Source organism: Pipistrellus hanaki (assembly GCF_964339955.1).
Source record: "Pipistrellus hanaki genome assembly, chromosome: X".
NCBI lineage: Eukaryota > Metazoa > Chordata > Mammalia > Chiroptera > Vespertilionidae > Pipistrellus > Pipistrellus hanaki.
Window position 1 is genome coordinate 46295329 of NC_140524.1, and position 21760 is coordinate 46317088.

The 21760-nt window shown below is 37.5% G+C and overlaps 1 protein-coding gene across 1 annotated transcript in view; it reads right to left on the reverse strand.

Moving 5' to 3' along the window:
- Positions 1 to 21760, reverse strand: part of COL4A5 (collagen type IV alpha 5 chain) — a 348876-nt gene that overhangs the window by 199533 nt on the left and 127583 nt on the right. The window contains exon 3 of the mRNA XM_084870434.1: positions 5224 to 5313. Coding sequence (XP_084726560.1) covers positions 5224 to 5313 — 90 coding nt within the window. The remainder of the gene's footprint in view (positions 1 to 5223; positions 5314 to 21760) is intronic.

Sequence of the window (21760 nt, forward strand, 5' to 3'; positions counted from 1 at the left end):
TAAATTACATCTAGAAAATTTTTACTTTAGAAAATTAAATTTCATATGTAATGTGAACAACAAGACACCCATGTAAAAATACATGGTGTCAAAACAAGCCAAAGGAAAATCATTTGGGTAAAAAATGAAAAAGGATAACAAGTCAAATTTATAGTAAAGATTCCTTTATTAACTTTTGGTTGACAATATGTTTGTATAGTTTCAGAAAACAACTCTGAGACCATGTGGATTCCTGCAACAGACAGAAATTGACAAGACTACTTCAGCCATGAAGACAGAATATAAACAGTCCAGAGATGGAAGATGCTGACGAAACCTTGCCATACTAGCAGTCAGAAGCTGTGTGTTTGCTGCACGTTGCCCAGGACCAAACCAGAGAGGGTTGGGCATGCATTACCACCATTTGTCTCCCATGCAGAACTGAAATATCATTGCTGACATGTACACATAAGGAACGGTTTTACATTGAAATTGAGACTCAAAAAAACTGTTGGCCCACAAAGAAACTCACTACAGACTGATTCATTTGCCTCCCAGCATAACCATTATGGCTTGTCTCATTTTTGGTTCATATAAGTGTATTTCTAGTATCACATGAGCTCATTCATCTAGGGGAAATGATGAACAACATAGACTGATGAACAAGAACAGACCCAGAGACAAGGAAGCATCGTTCAGACTGTTGGACCTCAGAGGGAAGGTAAGGGAGGGTGGGGATAAGAGGGATAGATCAACCAAAAGACTTGTGTGCATGCATATGAGCCTAACCAGTGGTCATGGACAACAGGGGAGTCGGGGCATGCATGGGGAGCGGTTTGGGAGAAGAATGTGGGGAATGAGGACAAATATGTGATACCTTAATCGATAAAGAAATTTTTAAGAATGAATAGAATTCCAAATTTTATAGTGAACTGCTTCAGTTATAGGTATATATTTAAGAAAATTATATAGCTCTTACAACACCAGCTATGAAACTTTATTTTTAATAATAGATAAATGTTTTGGAAACATTTATATATACATATATATACATATATATGTATATCTATCTATCCATCTATCTATATATATGTTTTATACATTTAACTTTCATATATAGGAGTATGCAAATTTAGTATATATGATAATATATACAGATGTACCATAATTTCCATTCACATAACAAGTATAAATTTGGCTATATGGGAAGGTATGAAGTCATAGTGGAAACAAAAGTGCTTCAAATTCAGAATTCCAGAAATTTAGAAAGCAGTCTAACCTTTATGCATATTGAAATGGAATCAAAGCAAACAATAGGAATGCTTTCTAAGCTTAAACTGCATACCACAACACCTTTAAAAATTTTCTGGTATAGTTCACTTTTTAAATCTTACACAATTTTATTAAAATTATTACCTCTCACCATGGTGTGCATGGAATTCAGCCCTTAATCCGAGGTAAACTTAGATGCAAGAAATAAAAATTTATTTTTCTATAATTTATTATGCTGGACATGATGTATTGCCAAATTTGGACTCTTAATTTCTGTTCCAAAGCATTCACTTCACTAATATAGCTGAAATTTCCTCTTAGTCAATTGGAGTTCCCATCTCATTTTCACAAGACTGCCTAAACTCTGGGGAACTTGAGGAGTTCCATGCTGTTGAAGGGTGAGACAGTCTAGTCCAAGCAGGAATTCATTGAGATGTCTCATACCAATAGTTTGCATAGATTGCCACTGAGTTGTGTTCATTTCTACCCACGTGACTCTTTGACTTCTCTCATCCTTATGTGCCACTCCTGGATGCACAAGAAACATTCTGTTGTTTTTGTACCTCATTGGACAAGGGAATTCTCTAGAGTGTTTTATCTACTTAGAGTCTATGCAGTCATTTAGAATATTGCTTTTTCCTTAGTGTAAAGTTCTATTCAGGAAATTTAATACAGGTCCCTTCTCTTTCTTAGGGTCGATGAAGGAGGAACGCATGAGGCTAAAGTGGTAAGGCATTATCAGCAAGGGAAAAGGAGAGATTCCTAATTTGGCATCTTCCTTGGCTGGTTTAGGAGGATCCATAAGGGAGGGAGGCCTAATCAAGGCCAGCAGTTGAGTCAGTGAAGTAGGATTCAGAGATAAGCCCAGGACAAGCTGCCACTGCCTATTGCTTTCTAGCAAACTCAGAGTGATCAAAGCCTGGATGATGACCCATGGAACCCTCTCATGTTTCAGCACCAAATGTTAGGGTCACCAAAGGAAGAACGCACCAGGCCAAAATGGTGAGGGATTCCAAATTTATTCGATCATCTGCACACCAGTTGGTTGAGTCCCAAAGTGGCACCAGCCCCCAGTGGCAGGCATCAGAGGTTTTTAAAAGACTTTGGTAGGCTTTTTCTAGGCAGAGAATTCTCTGTGCAGGTCTGGAGGGAAGAGATAGTGGTCTTAGCAAGTGTAATTTGGTCTCAGAAAGGTAATGTCCATTGCAAAATGACCTGGAACTCAGTTCCCAAGGAAGGGGTATTGATGCAATTGCTTGATCAAACCTAACACTTTTAAATCTAACAAAACTACCTTAATATAACGCCACCTCCTCAGAGATCATACTCAACCATACCCCTACACTCTATGATCTGGTATATGTTAGTGTTAAAATTTATTCATGCATTTAAATTAATTTTCCCCTTTATTTGGATGACTACCTAATGAGTATGCATTTGAATCCCTACTCTAATGACATGATGAGCCATAATTACATGGGAAAAAAATTAAGAGTTTTAAAACAACTTTCCTTCCCAAGCAAATGAATTGAAGATGCCATTTCATATATTAGTTCACCATTCTACCTAATACAGTTGGTAAAGGGCAATGAACCAAATTGTAATATTTCTCCTAATATTACAATTCCCCATATTAACACATACATATAAGATGCCATCCTTGCTCATGGTATAGGAGAGACTGTCCACATTGCAATCAATAGGGAAAAGTCTTTCCAACTGATAGGATGATAGCACCTTCAGGATCATGAGCCTGGGAATTGAAGGAGAGGCTACATGGATCTATTCTCTCTTCTTTCTCTACCATAGAATAACCTGTGAGACTTCCACTTCACCAAATTCATTGACACTCCTGTCCCAGGTGGTTGACACTACTCTAAATTTGACAAATTGCTATATATGTCACCTACAACCTAACATGGCAGATTAATGTCTGACTACTGTGCCACTAAATGCAATAAGTGGACACTTATCTAAATATGGAATTTTTAATACCTCAGATACCCCAAGTTATTACACTGGACCTGATTCCATTGCCACAATTGGACTCTGACACTACAGAAACAAAATGTCTCCTCTGATGTCAACTTGTTCTTTTCTGAGATGAGATTAGCTGAAGTTTCTGGGAACAGAGATATGGGATCTTCCATTGGGGCTACTTTGACCTCCATAGAGGTGGGCTCTCCTTTCCTATATTTTCCCCCAGGATTCACAAATTTTTACAATTCCACTAAGGACACTACCCACCAGGAAAGTCTTCTGACTGATTGCCCCATGGTAATTAATGACTTTCAAACTCCCAGCACTGTGTGTGCCCCCTTTTAGGTATTATTTATTTTCTAAAACTAAGGCCTTCGATATTCCTACCAATGTAACTTTTATTTATGGAGCATTCATAAAAAATTTCCACATATTCAAACAAGTCCCTCCCATTGAGCATATCACACACATTGAGAATAAAAAGAGAACTCCAAAACCAGGTAGACTAGTTACTCAGGAGATTTGTCATGTGATATTACTATCTGTTCATGTGTATGATCTAGGCAACTTTTCTCAATGTCAGGGTTGGGTTATTCAATTAGAAAACATAGTGTGTAGCCTGTCCTTTACCTCTGCTGAAGTCATTAATGACACTACTTCAGCTTTGGAAGCACAAAAAGCTGGCCTCAACTTCTTGCCCAAGTACTGTTGAATAACTGCATAGCCTTCAACTTCCTGCTGGCCAGCCAAAGAGGAGTCTTGCTATTGCCAGCACTTTGTGTTGCACTGAGATCACTGAAACTGGCAAAGTATAAATGTCTATCACAAGATTTAAGAAGAAAAAAAAAAAGACTCCTGACTTTCTAAAGTAGATATGGTGGGCTATGGGACATTTATTCCTGGCTAGTCAATGGTTAGAGCTCATGGTTACACTCAATTCCCCAGGCAGACTTGGAAAGATTTTAATTATGGTCATTATCTACTGTGGCCTTAGATTAATTACCCTGTGTTTTTTGTTTGTTTGTTTTGTTTTGTTTTTACCTTCAAAACCCAACCCATTCAGGATCATAACGGGTTAGCCTATGTTTCTCACATGGGTCCTGAAATACCAAGGAATGGAATTGAGACATCTGACTCCTAGATAAAATCATATGTATGATTTTTCAGGTCCAACTGCAGACAATTACAAGGCCTGTTGTAGACATCACTTGGGACAGCTGCCCATCCTACACCAGACTTGGTGCATATCCTATACCTAGCAGTAGCTGAAGGAAGTTGTAGTCAAAAACTCTGGCCCCTGACTGGTCATGCTCTTATGCGTATTTACATTGAAAAGCCTCTGGAGCCTGTGTTAAAAGACAGGGGAAGAGGGAGGGAGGAACCTTGAGGAAACTTTTTCTGTACTCTGACTTAGTAGTTTTCCACTCCAACTCTTTCCCCTCTCCCTTTCCCCACCCCACCATTAGGCCCATAAAAAAGAATAGGAATTTTTTGCTCCACGCTCTCTCAGCAATAAAACAATTTTCCATATATGTGCTGATCCATCTGACCCTCACTGCTGCTCTTCCCTGACGGGAAAAAAAATTGGAACAGTGGGGAAGTGGACACTTTTTCTGGTTTAACTTTTTGCTTATATTGTCACAGTCAGTGGCTAAAAGCTTCACTATTACTTTCAATTTGTCTTTCTTAATCAGCTAATCTGATACCTGGCAATTCAGCTTTCTTCAGTTCAGGTAAAATCCCGATAGAACTTAATTTTTGTTAAGAATCCCAATAATCACATACAATTAACAGCATCTTCCAAAAGCATTTGATTATGGCAGTAATATTCATTTTTTAAACCAAAAAATAGACTCTCAGCTATTCTATTGTTTTATTTAAATAACAGTTTCTAGCTATAAGTCAACAACTTTTTAGTTGATTTGACACCTATCTCTATATGTGACCTGGCTTAATTCCTCTGGTATTACTGGTTGGCAACTTGATTCATACCTTCTGTCCTTGAGGCCCTGGAGGCCCTTCTGGACCTGGAAATCCAGGCAAACCTGGATGGCCTTCCAAACCTGGAAATCCTCTCTCCCCCTGCAATTAAAAAGGAATGAAAGGTAAGGTCATTTATGAATTTTCAAGCACAGTAATGACTGAGAATCAGAAGGATCAAACAATTATATAGAGAAAACAATTTAATATTAAAAATATACAGAATCCACTAATGTGGGGAAACCTTTAAGATATGAGTGATAAAACACAAATCATTCTGAATTTATATCACATATGGTCATGTAATCTCATGTTTTCTTGTAAAAGTAAAAAGCATATCAGTGATGAAGTGACATAAAAAGTTTACATAAATTGACATAAAAAGTTTAACAGGAAAGATGGCCATCAACCCAGGAAAATGGGTCTGCAAAGTTAAATGAAATAAGTATGGTGCAGGGATGAAAATAAATTTTAAAAAAATCAGAGAAGCTTTCAGATTTGTTATAGAGTAGAAGAATTGCAGGATTATTCATAATGGAAATTCATTAGCTGATCGGAAATAAATAAGCCAGAAAGGCTTTTTCTAGAATATGAATTTCTTTCCTGATTATAAATTTAATACAAAAAAGGAATACATTTATTGTCAAAAACAAAAATAAAGAGAAAACCATTAATAAACCCTCTACTCAGAATTATCATTTGAATTGTGACTCAAGTTCCAGTTCTGACCATAGCACTTATTAACACCAGCAAAGGAGGGCTGCCTACCTACCATTGAGGGCCCAGTCATCAGTATCTTTAGAATATTAATATATATATATATATATATATATGTATGTATATATATATATATATATATATATATATATATATATATATATATATAGTTAATTTCAGAGAGGAAGAGGGAGAGATAGAAACATCAATGATGAAATCACCAATTGGCTGCCTCCTGCACACCTCTACTAGGGATCAAGCCTGCAACTGGGCATGTGCCCTTGACCAGACTCAAACCCAGGACCCAACAGTCTGTAGGCTGATGCTCTATCCACTGAGCAAAACTGGCTAGGGCTCCACTCATCAGTATTTTATCAGTATTTATACATCTATCAGCTGCCTACCTACCATAGAGGGTCTGTCTACTCATCAGTATCTTATCAGAATCTAAGGCTGCCTGATGTGTGTATCTGTACAGCCAGCTAGATGGCAGTAGCAGACCTTCCATATGTACTAAAATATATATAATTTAATCAACACATTAGGGTTAATTAGCTTGTTTACAGCCAACCATAATAAGAGTGTAAATCCCAACAGAAAACAAATTCACCACTACCAAGTTTAAAAATCCCAAGGGCTCATAGCCTCATAATACAGGTTCCCAACTATAAGGCTGCAAGCAGTTCCTCTGCTTTCCTAAGGCTTAAAGGCTGAGTCTCTGCCCAGAGATTCTGGACCTCATTTGGGATCCCTCTTGCTAGATTCTAACCACAGTGACAGCCTAGGCAGTACCTAAAAAAGACAAAGCATCCACATCTACAAGACAGTTACTTAATGGGCCATTGGAGAGACATTCCCCTAGAGCAGTGGTTGGCAAACTGCGGTTTACAAGCCACATGTGGCTCTTTGGCCCCTTGAGCGTGGCTCTTTCACGAAAAACTATGGCTTGGGCGAGTCTATTTTGAAGAAGTGGCGTTAGAAGAAGTTTAAGTTTAAACAATTTGGCTCTCAAAAGAAATTTCAATCGAACTGTTGATATTTGGCTCTGTTGACTAATGAGTTTGTCTACAACTGCCCAAGAGGTTATGATACAATAGACTTTTATTCATATCCCCAGTGTGTATGTGTGAGAGTGTGTGTGTGCACATGTGTGTGGTAAATGCTAAGTTTAGTCTAGATATCTTGGATAATTTTGTACAGAATAAATTCCTTGTAATACTGAATCATACTATAATCTACATATATAAAAGTTAAGCAACCAGAACAACCAAAATGACCAGTGGCTATGATGCCTACTGTGGTGGCCAACCAGCCTGATCGGGCCCTGATTGGCCCCATCAACTTCCCATGGCCCCTCTCCCCAGCTAGCCCACTCCCAATCAGCACCCCCCACCTCCATCAGGGGCGGGGCCAGCCAACCTCCCACAGTACCCCCACTGGCTAGCCATGCCTCAATAGGGCCCTGATTGGGGCCAGGGTTGGCGGCTAACCTCCTGCAGCCCCTCTCCCATGCCAGCCCAGCCCTGATTCGCCCCAATTGGGACAGGCTGGCTGGACCCCACCCATACACAAATTCGTGCACCAGGCCTCTAGTATTCTAATATACACTGAGTGGCCAGATATTATGATCTCTGATGCATAATAATCTGGCCACTCAGTGTATGTCCTATAAAATAAAAGGCTAATATGCAAATTGTCTCCTCCATCAGGAGTTCGACCAGAAAGCAGGCTGACCAACTGCCCATGTCGCCTCCCCCTGCCCAAGCTGGCCAGAACCCATCCATGCACACATTCATGCACCTGGCCTCTAAAATACACACACACACACACACACACACACACACACACACACACATAGAGTGGCCAGATTATTATGCATTCAGAGATACTTTGAATAGTCTACTTTGAAAAGTCTACTCTGGTCAGTTTCCACTTAGTACTTCAAAATCAATAAAGCAAATGTTAGTCAATTAATGGTAGGGCTAAAGATTCCTGTAGTTCTGACAACATTTATTATTGACATATTTCTATAAATATTTTTTAAATTTTAATTAGTCATATAATTATGATAACTTAGTATTCAACAACCTCAACTTAATTATTTATAGAGGGAGAGAAGAGAAAAAAAAGATTTAAAAGTTTTAGTTTTGAATTGCCTCAAATCATTACATAGCCAATTCCTGGTAGAACTGGTTGTAGAAATCTGATCATAAGTGCCAGTCAGAAAGGAAGTTAGGAAGGAAAAACATCTAGTTCTAGTAGATTTCCTTATATGGGATCTCTGCTAGTATTTAGTAGAGCCTATCTCAACCAAAACTTGAGGATAATGCTTGAAGAGAGCTATATTTCCCAATAAGCATAATTGCTGTCTAGGTTATAGATGAGAAAGAAATAAACTAGAAATTAAAATTAGATGGTGCTAATTTTGTAAATCATATACCAATAAATTATATATTGTGAAATCTCCTCATACTATAGTCAAACTAGAGCCTGGTGCACAAAACTTGTGCACAGGTCAGGTCCCAAGGCCTGGCCAGTGATCAGAGCTGATCAGGTTCCCCACCTCCCCTTCTCATCCTTCCCTCACCACCACACCCTGCCACTACGTGGTTCCCCCTTGCCTCCCCACCTCATCGCCTCCTCCTTCCCTCACTCCCTCAGCACCCCACCATCTACGCACTGCCCCCTGGTGTTCAGTGCACGTCACAGCAAGCAATCAAACTCCTGGTCTCATGGTCGAACTCCTGAGAGGGCACTTTGTGTATTAGCCTTTAGTATAGATAATGTGGTCTTCTGTAGCTGACTGAGTAATATAACTAAGGAAGATACAAGGGGAACTCCTGAAGAGTAGCCAAAAGAATTGCAAGACTAATCCCTAGCCTTAGAAAGGTAGAATGTTTCCTGCAGTAGAAACTATAGAGATTTCCATGAGGAGATTGTGAGGGAGGTCCTTTACCATATTTCTAATATAGATGGTAGGAAGCAGGCATATGTTGTGTGCCTACCCTTTGCTACTGGCTGTCAGGCAATAATTTAATCTAGATTTTACAGTAATTTGATAACATAAACATAGAAAATGGCATAGTGTATCTATATATGAGGGTCAAACTTGAAACAAACAAACAAACAAACAAACAAACAAACAAAAACACCTGGTTTCTGCTGTCTGTCCATATTTGGATAAAAATTATGCTTGCAATTCTTTGTGAAATAAACTTCTCTCTCTCTCACTCTTCTTATCCCTTTAAATAATGGTATTATTCTGGATTCCTTTTCTGATCCTTTCTCTCTTTCCCTGATAAATCTCAAATATCACCACATTTTTTCCTAAAAGCTTAGCTCACAGGGCCAACTGTCTTAAATATCTCCACTTGAATATCACACAGGCAACTACAAATCAACAGCAATAATTGCAGCAAAAATGTATTATTTATTTTCTACATGCCAGAGTTTATTCTAAATTCTTTCCGTATTTTTACCCTATTTAATCCTCTCAATGAGAAGATGAGGTAAATACTATTTCCATTTTACAGATGAAGAGTTAGCACAAAGAGAAGCTTTATAATTTTCCCCAAAGCAAAGTTAATGTAAACAAACAATTGAATTTATTAACTTTCTACCTTCTTCTCTATTCTAGGAAATAAAGCAATCCAGTTACCTAGGTAGAAATTTGTTAAAATCTTGACTCCACTATCTTTATTACCTCTTAAGCTAATCAATCATGCTCTCTTCATCGTTGTATTGTTAATGCCCAACAGAAAAATATTCAATAAATATTCATTCAATGAATGAAATTCCTTAATGGATTATATAAAATGTATGGCACATGTTGTTGCCCAAAATTCAGAAAAAAACAAGAGTTAGAGTTAGTAGAAATTATACAAAGAATGACATTTTGTGATAAAGTTGGAACAAATGAAAACAATGATTGAATTGGATAACATGATTATAGTATTTTTGTGTTAATTCTATTTTGTTTTTGTAATGATATAGCACAAAGAAATATTTGTTATACAATAATTAAGATAACAAGAATACAGCTCTAGCAACTGTCAAGCTTGCATAAAAACCATTTCGATAGATTGCTTAAACACAGATTACCAGGCCTTACCTACAGAATTAGATTGAATAGGTCTTCTCCAATATCTAAGAATCTGCTTTTTTAACAACCTCCCATTAAATGCTGATGCCACTGGTAGAGAGACAAATTTTGTTTAGGTAATGTTTGACTGTGACATGAATTTTAGATTGTCAACTGATTAATTTCTTGTTCTCATTAGGTATCTAGTATTATTTGTTTCTAGCAGTGTGTATGGGGACAAAATCCTTCAGGAGAATCTATATGTTTTATTATTTTTGTGTTAAACTTACTTTTATTTATTTAAAAAAATGTTTTATTGATTTAGATTTGTTCCTTCCCTATATATTTTTATTAAGGTATTATATATGTACATATTTTACCATTACCCCCTCCACCCCACTCCCATAAATGCCCACTCCTCAGTGTATTGCGACCATTAGTTATGCTTATATGCATGCACACAAGTCCCTCAATTGATCTCTTATCTCCCCAACCTCTCCCTAACCTTCCCGCTGTAATTTGACAGTCTGTTTGATGTTTTACTGCCTCTGTATCTATCTTTTTGTTCATCAGTTTATAATGTTCTTTATTATCCACAAATGAGTGAGATCGTGTGGTATTTTTCTTTCATTGACTGGCTTATTTCACTTAGCATAATGTTCTCCAGTTCCATCCAGGTTGCTGCAAATGGTAAGAATTCCTTCTTTTTTATAGCAGCATAGTATTCCATTGTGTAGATATACCATAGTTTTCTGATCCATTCATCTGCTGATGGGCACCTAGGCTGTTTCCAAATTTTAGCTGTTGTAAATTGTGCTGCCATGATCATAGGGATGCATATGATCATAGGGATGCATATATCCTTTGTGATCAGTGTTTCTAGTTTCTTAGGATATATTAATAGAAGTGGGATTACTGGGTCAAATGTGAGTTCCATTTTTAGAGTTTTGAGGAAACTCCATACTGTTCTCCACAGTGGCTGCACCACTCTGCATTCCCAAGAGCAGTGCACGAGGGTTCCTTTTTCTCCCCATCCCCACCAACACTTGTCATTTTTTGATTTGTTGATGATAGCCATTTTGACAGGTGTGAGATGGTACCACGGTACTGCACTGTCGTTTTCATTTGCATCTCTCAGATAATTAGTGACTTTGAGCATGTTTTCATGTGCCTCTTGGCCTTCCTTCTGTCTTCTTTCGAAAAGATTGTATTTATGTCCGTTGCCCATTTTTTATTGGATCATTTATCTTCCTTTTATTAAATTGTAGAAGTTGCCTGTAGATGTTGGAGATTAAACCTTTATCAGTGATAACATTTGTAAATATGTTCTTCCATACAGTGGGGTTTCTTGTTGTTTTGATGATCGTTTATTTTGCTGTGGAAAAGCTTTTTATTTTGATGTAGTCCCATTTGTTTATTTTCTCTTTAGTTTCCATTGGCTTAGGAGTAGTGTGACTGAAGAAGTCCTTTTGGCATATGTCTGAGATTTTGCTGTTTGTGGATTCCTCTAGCAGTTTTATAATTTCCTGTCTTATGTTTAAGCCCTGTATCCATTTTGAGTTTATTTTTGTGCATGGTGTAACATGGTGATCTAGTTTCATTTTTTTTCATGTATCTGTCCAATTTTCCCAACACCATTTATTGAAGAGACTATCTTGACTCATTGTATGTTCATGCCTCCTTTGTCAAATATTAATTGAGCATAGTTGTTTGGGTCGATACATGGATTCTCAATTCTATTCCATTGCTCTATGACTCTTTTTGTGCCAATACCAGGCTGTTTTGAGAACAGTGGCTTTATAATACAGCTTGAAATCTGGTATTGAGATACCTCCTATTTTACTCTTCTTTCTCAGGATTGCTGTGGTTATTTGGGGACTTTTTTAATTCTAGACGAATTCTTGCAGAGTTCATTCTAGGTCTTTGAAATGTGTCTTTGGTATTTTAATGGGAGTGCATTGAATCTATAGATTGCTTTGAGTAGAATGGACATTTTAATAATGTTGATTCTGCCAATCCATGAACATGGTATCTTCTTCCATCTGTTTACATCTTCCTCTATCTCTTTTTTCAGTGTCCTGTAGTTTTTCTATTCCTTGATCAGTGTCCTCTCCTTCTGGCACACCTATTATATGGATTTTGCTTTGTTTTGTGTTATACCAAAGTTCCCTTAGGCTCTCCTCCTGCTTTTTAATTTTTTTCTAGAAGATGCTCTACTTGGGTATCTTTTTCCTACCTTGTCTTCTAGGTCACTGACACAGTCCTCTGCTTCTTCCAGTCTACACTTGATGCTTTCTACTGAGTTCTTTACAGCAGGGATGTCATTTTTCATTTATTTTTGGTTCTTCATTTCCTCTTGGTTCTTAATCATATTGTTGAATTTGTGGTCCATTTTCTTTAGCCACCTTATGACCATTTCTCTGAATTCTTTCTCTGACATGTGGCTTGCCTCTATTTTGTTTACTTTCTTTTCTGGTGATGTCTTCTTTTCTTTCATATGCAGGCTGATTCTTTGTCTCCCCATGGTCTTTCTTGTCTGGATGTCTGGTTATGTAGTTCTCTCTCTCCTCATCCCAGGCAAAATCTGACCTTTCTGTGGTGGGGTGTAGAGCTCCTCTGAATTTTGGGATTTGGGCCAAGTGGGAACCAGTGTTCAGGGGCTCTCAGCTGCTCAGTGGTTGCCTCAGTTGTAGTTTTTCAAGCTTCCGGTAAGATCCACTTTCCCCTTCAAGATGCCATTGTCTCTGTGTCTGAGCCAGTAGCTCTGAGAGGGAACCCAGCAGTAGTGGGGGCTGCCCTATCAGGAGAACCCCATCCAGCAGTCCCCCACCTTCTCCTGGAATTTAGATGTCCCTTAACTTGCCAACAAATACTACCAGTGCGACCCTCACCTGTTCTTTCTTTCTGCTCCAGGACAAGGCTTGGGATCTGTCTGTTTATTCCGTCACCATTTTTCTATCCTTCTTCTAAATATATATTTAAATTGTTGATATACAATGGCTCATCTTGGGGGATTTGATCTGCTGGCCAGGCATGCTGGCGGGGATTTCGGGGACGAGGGGAAACATGAGGATGATCGTGTTGCTGGAAGTGAAGTGAATGAGGATAGTGGTGTGGGCAGCCTGGTTGGAGGAGGTGAAGCCAGCCAGGATAGCGGAGTGGGCTCAGGCTGAAGGACTGCTGCAGATGCAACCTGCACTTTCAGTGCTGCTGATGCTGGGCCCAACTGCAGCAGCCAAGGTCAACATCCCCAAAGTGCTGCTGCCCTTCACGAGAGCCATGCAAGTGAACATATTGGAGGCCACGGAGGGCTGGTACGGGTGGTGAGGCGTGGCCGCGGCCCTGGACTGGTGGTGGGCTGGCACTGCTGGTGCACTGTGTGGGAGAGGTGGCGTGAGCATGTGTCTGATTAAGATATTACATGTGTCCCCATCACCCCATTAATCCCCCAACCCCCACTTATATGCCCTCACCCCCCTGTTGTCTGTGTCCAAAAATTACTTTTAAAAAGCAATTTTACTGTAGTATGATTAGTATACAATAAATTGCACATATTAAAAGTATATGAATTAAAATTTTTCACATATGTAACATTAATAAATATACCTACCACTAACAAAAATTTCTTAATCATTTCAAGAAATGTTAGTGGAACATCTGAACTTCCCATGCAAAAATGAATCTAGACACAGACCTTACAACTTCACAAAATTATCTCAAAATGGGTCAAAGACCTAAATGTAAAATACAAACCTATAAATCTCTTAGAGGATAACATAGGAGGAATCTTAGATGACCTTGGATATAGTGATGACTTCCTAGATAGAAAAACAAATGCATAATGCATTGAAGAAATAATTGATAAGCTATACTCAATTAAATTAAAAACTTTGCTCAGCAAAAGATAATGTCAAGGAGAAATACAAACCACAGAGTAAGAAATGGTGTTTGCAAAAGGTACATTTGATAAACACCTATTATCCAAAATATACAAAGACTCTTGAAATTCAACAGTAAGATGAAAATGCAATTTTAAAAAGGGATCAAACACTTAACAGACACATCACCAAGGAAGGTACTAAGCATATCAAAGGATGCTCTACATTTGGCATCGAGGAAATGCAAATTAAAACAACAATGAGCTGAAACTGGTTTGGCTCAGTGGATAGAGCCTTGGACTAAGGACTGAAGGGTCCTGGGTTCGATTCCAGTCAGGCACATGTACCTTGGTTGCAGGCACACCCCCAGTTTATGTTTCTCTCTAATCAATGTTTCTAACTCTCTATCCCTCTCCCTTCCTCTCTGTAAAAAAACAACAACAAAATATATATTTTTAAAAAACAACAATGAGATTCTACTACACATCCATTAGAATGGCCAAAACCAGAACAGTGATGACAGCAAATGTTGACAAGGGTGTGGAGCAACAGAAACTCTCATTCATTGTTAGTGGGAAGGCAAAATAGTACAGCTGCTTTGGAAGACAGTTGGAGGTGTCTTACAAAACTAAATATGAGGAAACTCCATACTGTTTTTCACAGTGGCTACACCAATCTGCATTCCCACCAGCAGTGTGTGAGGGTTCCTTTTTCTCCACATCATCGCCAACACTTGTCATTTGTTGATTTGTTGATGATAGCCATTCTGACAGGCTTGAGATGATACTGCATTGTCATTTTGATTTGCATCTCTCGGATAATTTGTGACTTTGAGCATGACTTTGAGCATGTTTCCATGTGTCTCTTGGCCTTCTTTCTGTCTTCTTTCAAAAAGATTCTTTTTAGGTCAGTTGTAATCCCACTCCTAGGAATATATTCTAAGAAACTAGAAACACCGATCACAAAGGATATATGCATCCCTATGTTCATGGCAGCACAATTTACGACAGCTAAAATTTGGAAACAGCCCAGGTGCCCATCAGCAGATGAATGGATCAGAAAACTATGGTATATCTACACAATGGAATACTATGCTGCAATAAAAAAGAAGGAATTCTTACCATTTGCAGCAACCTGGATGGAACTGGAGAACATTATGCTAAGTGAAATAAGCCAGTCAATGAAAGAAAAATACCACACGATCTCACTCATTGTGGATAATAAAGAACATTATAAACTGATGAACAAAAAGATAGATACAGAGGCAGTAAAGCATCAAACAGACTGTCAAATTACAGCGCGAAAGTTAGGGAGAGGTTGGGGAGATAAGAGATCAATTGAGGGACTTGTGTGCATGCATATAAGCATAACTAATGGACGCAAAACACTGGGGGGTAAGGGCATGTATGAAAGTGGAGTAGGGGGGGGGCAAGGGTAAGATGTAGACATATAATACCTTAATATAAAATGGAAAAAAAGACTAAATATATTTTCTAATATTTTTATGGTTTCCCATCTTACATTTAAGTTCTTTATCCATTTTGAGTTTGTGGGTTTTTTTGTGTGTATGATCTAAGTTGGAGGCCTAGTTTCATTTTATTTTGCATGCATCTGTCCAATATTCCCAACACCATTTATTTTTTATTTTTTTTAAAATATATTTTATTGATTTTTTACAGAGAGGAAGGGAGAGAGATAGAGAGCTAGAAATGTCGATGAGAGAGAAACATTGACCAGCTGCCTCTTGCACACCCCCTACCAGGGATGTGCCCGCAACCAACGTACATGCCCCTGACGGGAATCGAACCCGGGACCTTTCAGTCCGCAGACCGACGCTCTACCACTGAGCCAAACCAGTTTCGGCCCAACACCATTTATTGACTCCATTGTATGGTCTTGCCTCCTTGGTCAAACATTAATTGGACATAGTGGTTTGGGTCAATTTCTGAGTTCTCTGTTCTTGTGCCAGTGCCAGGCAGTTTTGAGAACAGTGGCTTTGTAATACAGCTTGATATCTGGTATTGAGATCCCTCCTACTTTGCTCTTCTTTCTCAGGATTACTGCAGCTATTTGGACTCTTTTTTTTTATTCCAGATGAATTTTTGGAGAGTTCATTCTAGGTCTTTGAAATATGCCATTGGTATTTTAATGGGGGGTGAATTGAATCTATAGATTGCTTTGGGTTAGTATGAATATCTTGATGATGTTGATTCTATCAATCCATGAACACAGTATATTCTTCCTTCTGTTTATATCTTCCTCTATTTCTTTTTTCAACATCCTGTAGTTTTCCGAGTAGAGGTCTTTACCTCATTAGTAAAGTTTATTTCTAGGTTTTCTAATTTTTTTGATGCAATGACCAATGCAATACTATGTTACCATAAAATGGAAGGAACTCCTACCATTTGAATCAGCATGGATTGAACTGGAGAGCATTATGCTAAGCAAAATAAGTTAGAGAAAGATAAATATCCACATGATCTCACTCATTTGTGGATTATAATGAACAACCCAAACTGATGAACACAAACAGATCAAGGGACAGAGAAGCATCAATCAGCTGCTCAAACTTCAGAGGGAGGTAGGGAAGGGTGGGAGTAAGGGAGAGAAATCAACCAAAGGACTTATATGCATGCATATAAGCCTAAGGAATGGGCACAGGCACCAGGAAATTGAGGGCATAAATGGGAGTGGGATGGAGGGGGTTGGGGGATAAAGACACATATATAATAACTTAATCAATAATAAAAAAGAGATGAAAAACACTAAATATGTTCTTATCATATGATCCAGCAAAAGCACTCCTTGATATTTACCCAAAAGTGTGTAAAACTTACATCCACATAAACACCTGCACACAAATGTTCAAATGTTTATAACCACTTTATTCACATTTGTCAAAACTTGGAAGCAACTAAGATATCTTCAATAAGTGAACGGATAAAGAAACTGTGGCACATCCAGACAATGGATATTATTCAGCACTACAAATAAAAGATCTATTAAATCATAAAAAGGCATAGAGGAACTTTAAATGCATATTACTAAGTAAAGATGCCAATCTAGAAAGGCTACATATTGTCCGATTCTAGCTATATGACAACCTGGAAAGGGCACAGCTATTAAAATAGTAAAGTAACCATTGGTTGCCAGAAGTGGGTGAGAGGGTAGAGAAATAGAGGAAAATTTTAGGGCAGTGAAAATATTCTGTATGATAATACAATGACGGATACATATCATTACACATTTTCTCAAATCCACAGAACGAATAATACCAAGTGTTTACACTATGGGCTTTGGGTGATAATGATTCATCAATGTAGATTCATCAATTGCTACATGTATACTACTGTTGTGGGGGGTGAGAGTGTTTGAGAGGCTATGTATGAAGGCAGAGGGGTCTCTGGGAAATATCTGTATCTTTAAGTTTTTTTAAATTCTTTTTTATATATATTTTATTGATTTTTTTTTTTTTTTTTTTACAGAGAGGAAGGGAGAAGGATAGAGAGTTAGAAACATCGATGAGAGAGAAACATTGATCAGCTTCCTCTTGCACACCCCCCACTGGGGATGTGCCTGCAACCAAAATACATGTCCTTGACCGGAATCAAATCAGGGACCCTTCAGTCCACAGGCCAACGCTCTATCCACTGAGCCAAATCAGTTTCAGCTCTAAGTTTTGCTGTGAAACTAACACAGCTCTAAAATAGAAAGTCTTTAATAAAAAATACTAAAATGAACATTATAAATATTAATTTTTTTCTTTTCTCCACTTTAAAATATCTTCCTCTTACCTCTATCTATCTATCCCCACCCCAGGCAAAGACAGATTTGCTTTCTGTCACTATAGAAGTTTGCATTTTTTAGAATTATATATAAACTACCGTAGAGGCCTGGTGCATGATATTCATGTATGGGGAATGGGGTCCCCTCAGCCCAGCCTGCACCCTCTCCAATCTGGCACCCCCTGGGGGATGTCCAACAGATCAGGCCTAAATCAGACAACCCTCTCATAATCCTGGACCACTGGCTCCTAATTGCTCACCTGCCTGCCTGCTTTGTCATCCTTAAATGCCCCTCCTGCTGGCCTGATTGCCCCTCACTCTCTGCATGCCAGCCTCATAGCCCCTAACTGCCCTACTGTGGGCCTGGTCACATCTAACTACTTCCCTCCCTCTCCCCGCCGCCCCCTGCCAACCTGGTCACCCCCAACTGCCTCCCCTGCCAGCCTAGTTTCCCCTCACTGCCCCCCCCCGCCAGCCTAATCACCCCCAACTGCCTCTCCTACCAGCCTTGTCACCCCCAACTGCTCCCACCCCCAGCTGACCTGGTTGCCCCATGCAGCCTGCTTGTTCAGTCATTTGATCGTCCCTCACTAACCCTTCTGCTGGCCTGGTTGCCCCACACATTCTGCTGTTCAGTCATGTGGTCATCACTCACTAACACCCCTACTGGCTTAGTCATAAGCAGCCATCTTGTGGAGGCATGAGGGTTAATTTGCATATCATCTCTTTATTATATAGGATGGAGTTATACAGAATGTACTCATTTTGTCTAACTTTTCACTCAGCATATATATTTTGAGATTCAGACCTATTGTGGTGTGTATCAATAGTTCATCACTTTTTATTGCTGAATAGTATTCCATTGTATAAATATACTAAAAATATTTTTATTCATCCATCTGGTAATGGGTAGTTGAGTTGTTTCCTGTTTTTGGCTATTGCAAATGAAGCTACCATGAACTCATATACAAGTTTTATGTAGACATATACTTTCATTTCTCATTAGTAAAGACTTAAGAGGATGGGGTCATATTATAATTTTGTTTACCTTTTCAAGAAGCTGCCAAAATGTTTTCCAAAGTGTTTGCAGCATTTTAGATTCACATCATCAATCTATGTTAGCTAGTTGCTCCACATCCTTGCCTATACTTGGTATGTTTCTTATTTAATATTTACACATTCTAATGGGTTTACAGAACTACTTCATTATGGTTTAATATGCATTTCCCTAATTGATAATGTTGAATAACTTTTCATATGTTTATTTGCCATTTATAAATATTCTTTGATGAAGTTTCTTAAAATCTTTTGCCAATTTGTTTCTAATTTAATATTATTTGAGGATTTTTTATTAAGTTTTGAGATTTCCTTTCTTATCAAATTTATTGGGGTGAAATTGGTTAATAAAATTTTGTAGGTTTCAGGTGTACAATTCTATAATATATCATCTGTATATTGTATTGTATTTTTACCACCCCATGTCAAGTCTCCTTTCATCACCATTTATCTCCCCAACATCCTCTTCTACCTACCTTCATCCCCACTTTCTTCTGGTAATCACCATACTGTTTGTCTGTGTTTATGAGTTTTTCTTTGTTTGTTTGTTTGTTTGTTTTTTCCTTAATCTCTTCACCTTTTTCCAGATTTCTTTTTATATGTTGGATGCAAGACTTAAATATGTGATTTGCAAATATTTTTTTCTTAGACTGTGATTTGTCTTTTCATTTATTTAACAATGTCTGGAAAAGTATAAATTCTTAAGTTTGATGAAATAGAATTTATTTGTCTTTTCTTTTTTGGATCATGTTTTTTATGTAAAATCTAAGAAATATCTGCCTAAAGAGCAAGAGGATTTTTTCCTATGATTTATTCTGAAGAATTTATAAATTTAGGTTTAAATTTAGAATTATGATCCATTTTGAGATAATTTTATAGAGAGTTCAAACAATGAGTCAAAGTACATTTTTGTTCAATGTGCATATTCAATTCTTTCAGTGTTGTTTGTTGAAAAGATTATTTTTCTCCACTGGATTGCCTTTGCACGTTTGTCAAAAAAATCAATTCATCATATATCTATGGACACTTTATTCTGTTCTATTCATCTATATGTCTTTCCTTCTCTTATCATGTTAACTGTAGTTTTATACTGTCTTAGAATTGCATTTTATCTGTAGATAAATTTGGAGGGAATTGGCCCATTAATTATATAGAATCTTCTAATCCATGAACATGATATATATTTCCATTAATTCAGATCTTCTTTTATTACTGCCAGCAATATTTTTGTAGTTTTTAGTATATAGGAATTGCACATTTTGTCTGATTTATTCCTCTATGTTTGAAAATTTTATGCTAATATGAAAGATGATTTTATAATTCCAATTTCCTAGTTTTTCTTTATTAGAACATAGAAATGTAACTGATTTCAGTTTATTGAACTATTTTATTGGTTTTGTTTATTCTGTGATCTTTTTAAACTCACAAGTTTTAAGAGCATTTTAGTATTGCCCTAATTTTTCTACATTGACAAATCATGCCATCTACAAAAAAAAAGAGACAGTTTTACTTCTTCCTTTCCAGTAGTTTCATCCTTCTTCAGTGGCAAATTTAAACAGAAGTAGTGAGAACAGACATGTTTCTGATCTTAGGAGGAAGGGATGCCATCCTTCTCCATTGAGCATAATTTAAGCTGAAGAGCTTTGGTAGATGCCCCTTAAGGTCAAGAAAACACCCTTTTTTAAAAATTTGCTGAGAGTTTTTCTTTTTTACTCAGAGACAAATAATGAGTTTTGTTAAATGTTTTCTCTGCATCTATTGAGATAATTATATGGTGGGCTTATACTAAGTTTTATTTTTATTTTTTTAATATGGTGGATTACAATTTTTTAATTTTTTATCTATTAAGGTATTACATATGTATTCTTATCCTTCTACTGCCCCCCACCCCACTCCCATACATACTCTCATGCCCCTAGTGTCTGTGTTCATTGGTTATGCTTATATGCATGCATACAAGTCTTTTGCTTGACCCCCACCCTCCCCTACCTTCCCTCTGATGTTTGAGCATCTGATCAATGCTTCTCTGTTTCTGAATCTGTTTTTGTTCATCAGTTTATGCTGCTCATTATAATCTGTAAGTGAATGAGATCATGTGATAATTATCTTTCTCTGTCTGATTTATTTCAATTAGCATAATGCTCTCCAGCTCCATCCATGCTATTGAAAATGTTAGTTCTTTTCTTTTTACAGCAGCGTAGTATTCCATTGTGTAGATGTACCACAGTTTTCTAATCCAGTCATCTGCTGATGGACACTTAGGCTGTTTCCAAATCTTCACTATTGTAAATTGTGCTGCTATGAACATAGGGGTGCATATATCCTCTCTGATTGGTGTTTTTTGATTTTCAATGTTAAACCAACTATGCATTCCTGGCATCAACCCCACTTAGTAATAATATATTATTCACTTTATATCCTTTTTTTAATAATATTTATTTTATTGATTTTTTTACAGAGAGGAAGGGAGAGAGATAGAGAGCAAGAAACGTCAATGAGAGAGAAACATCGACCAGCTGCCTCTTTCACACCCCCTCCTGGGGATGTGTCCCCACCAACATACATGCCCCTGACCGGAATCGAACCTGGGACCCCTCAGTCCGCAGACTGACGCACTACCACTGAACCAAATCGGTTTTGGCTATTCACTTTATATTCTAATGGATCTGATTTCTTAACATTTTGATAAGGATTTCTGCATCTATGATAAAATGAGAAAAATTTAGTTGTAGCTATGAATTTGTAATTTTGTCTTTGTCTATTTTGGGTAATAGGACATTTTAGTTTCATAAAATTAGTTGGGCATAAGTCTATTTTCTGAAAGAGTTTATGAAAAATTGATGTAGTCTCTTATATAGATGTTACATATAATTCACCAGTGAAAACTTTGGTCTGAAATTTTTTGTGTGTAGGAAATTTTTGAAAGTACAATTTCCTTAGTAAATATAGGGATATTCATATTTTGTTTGAGTTAGTTTGTAAGTTATTTTTAGATCATGTTGTTTATCAAGTTATTTTTCCATCTTCACTAA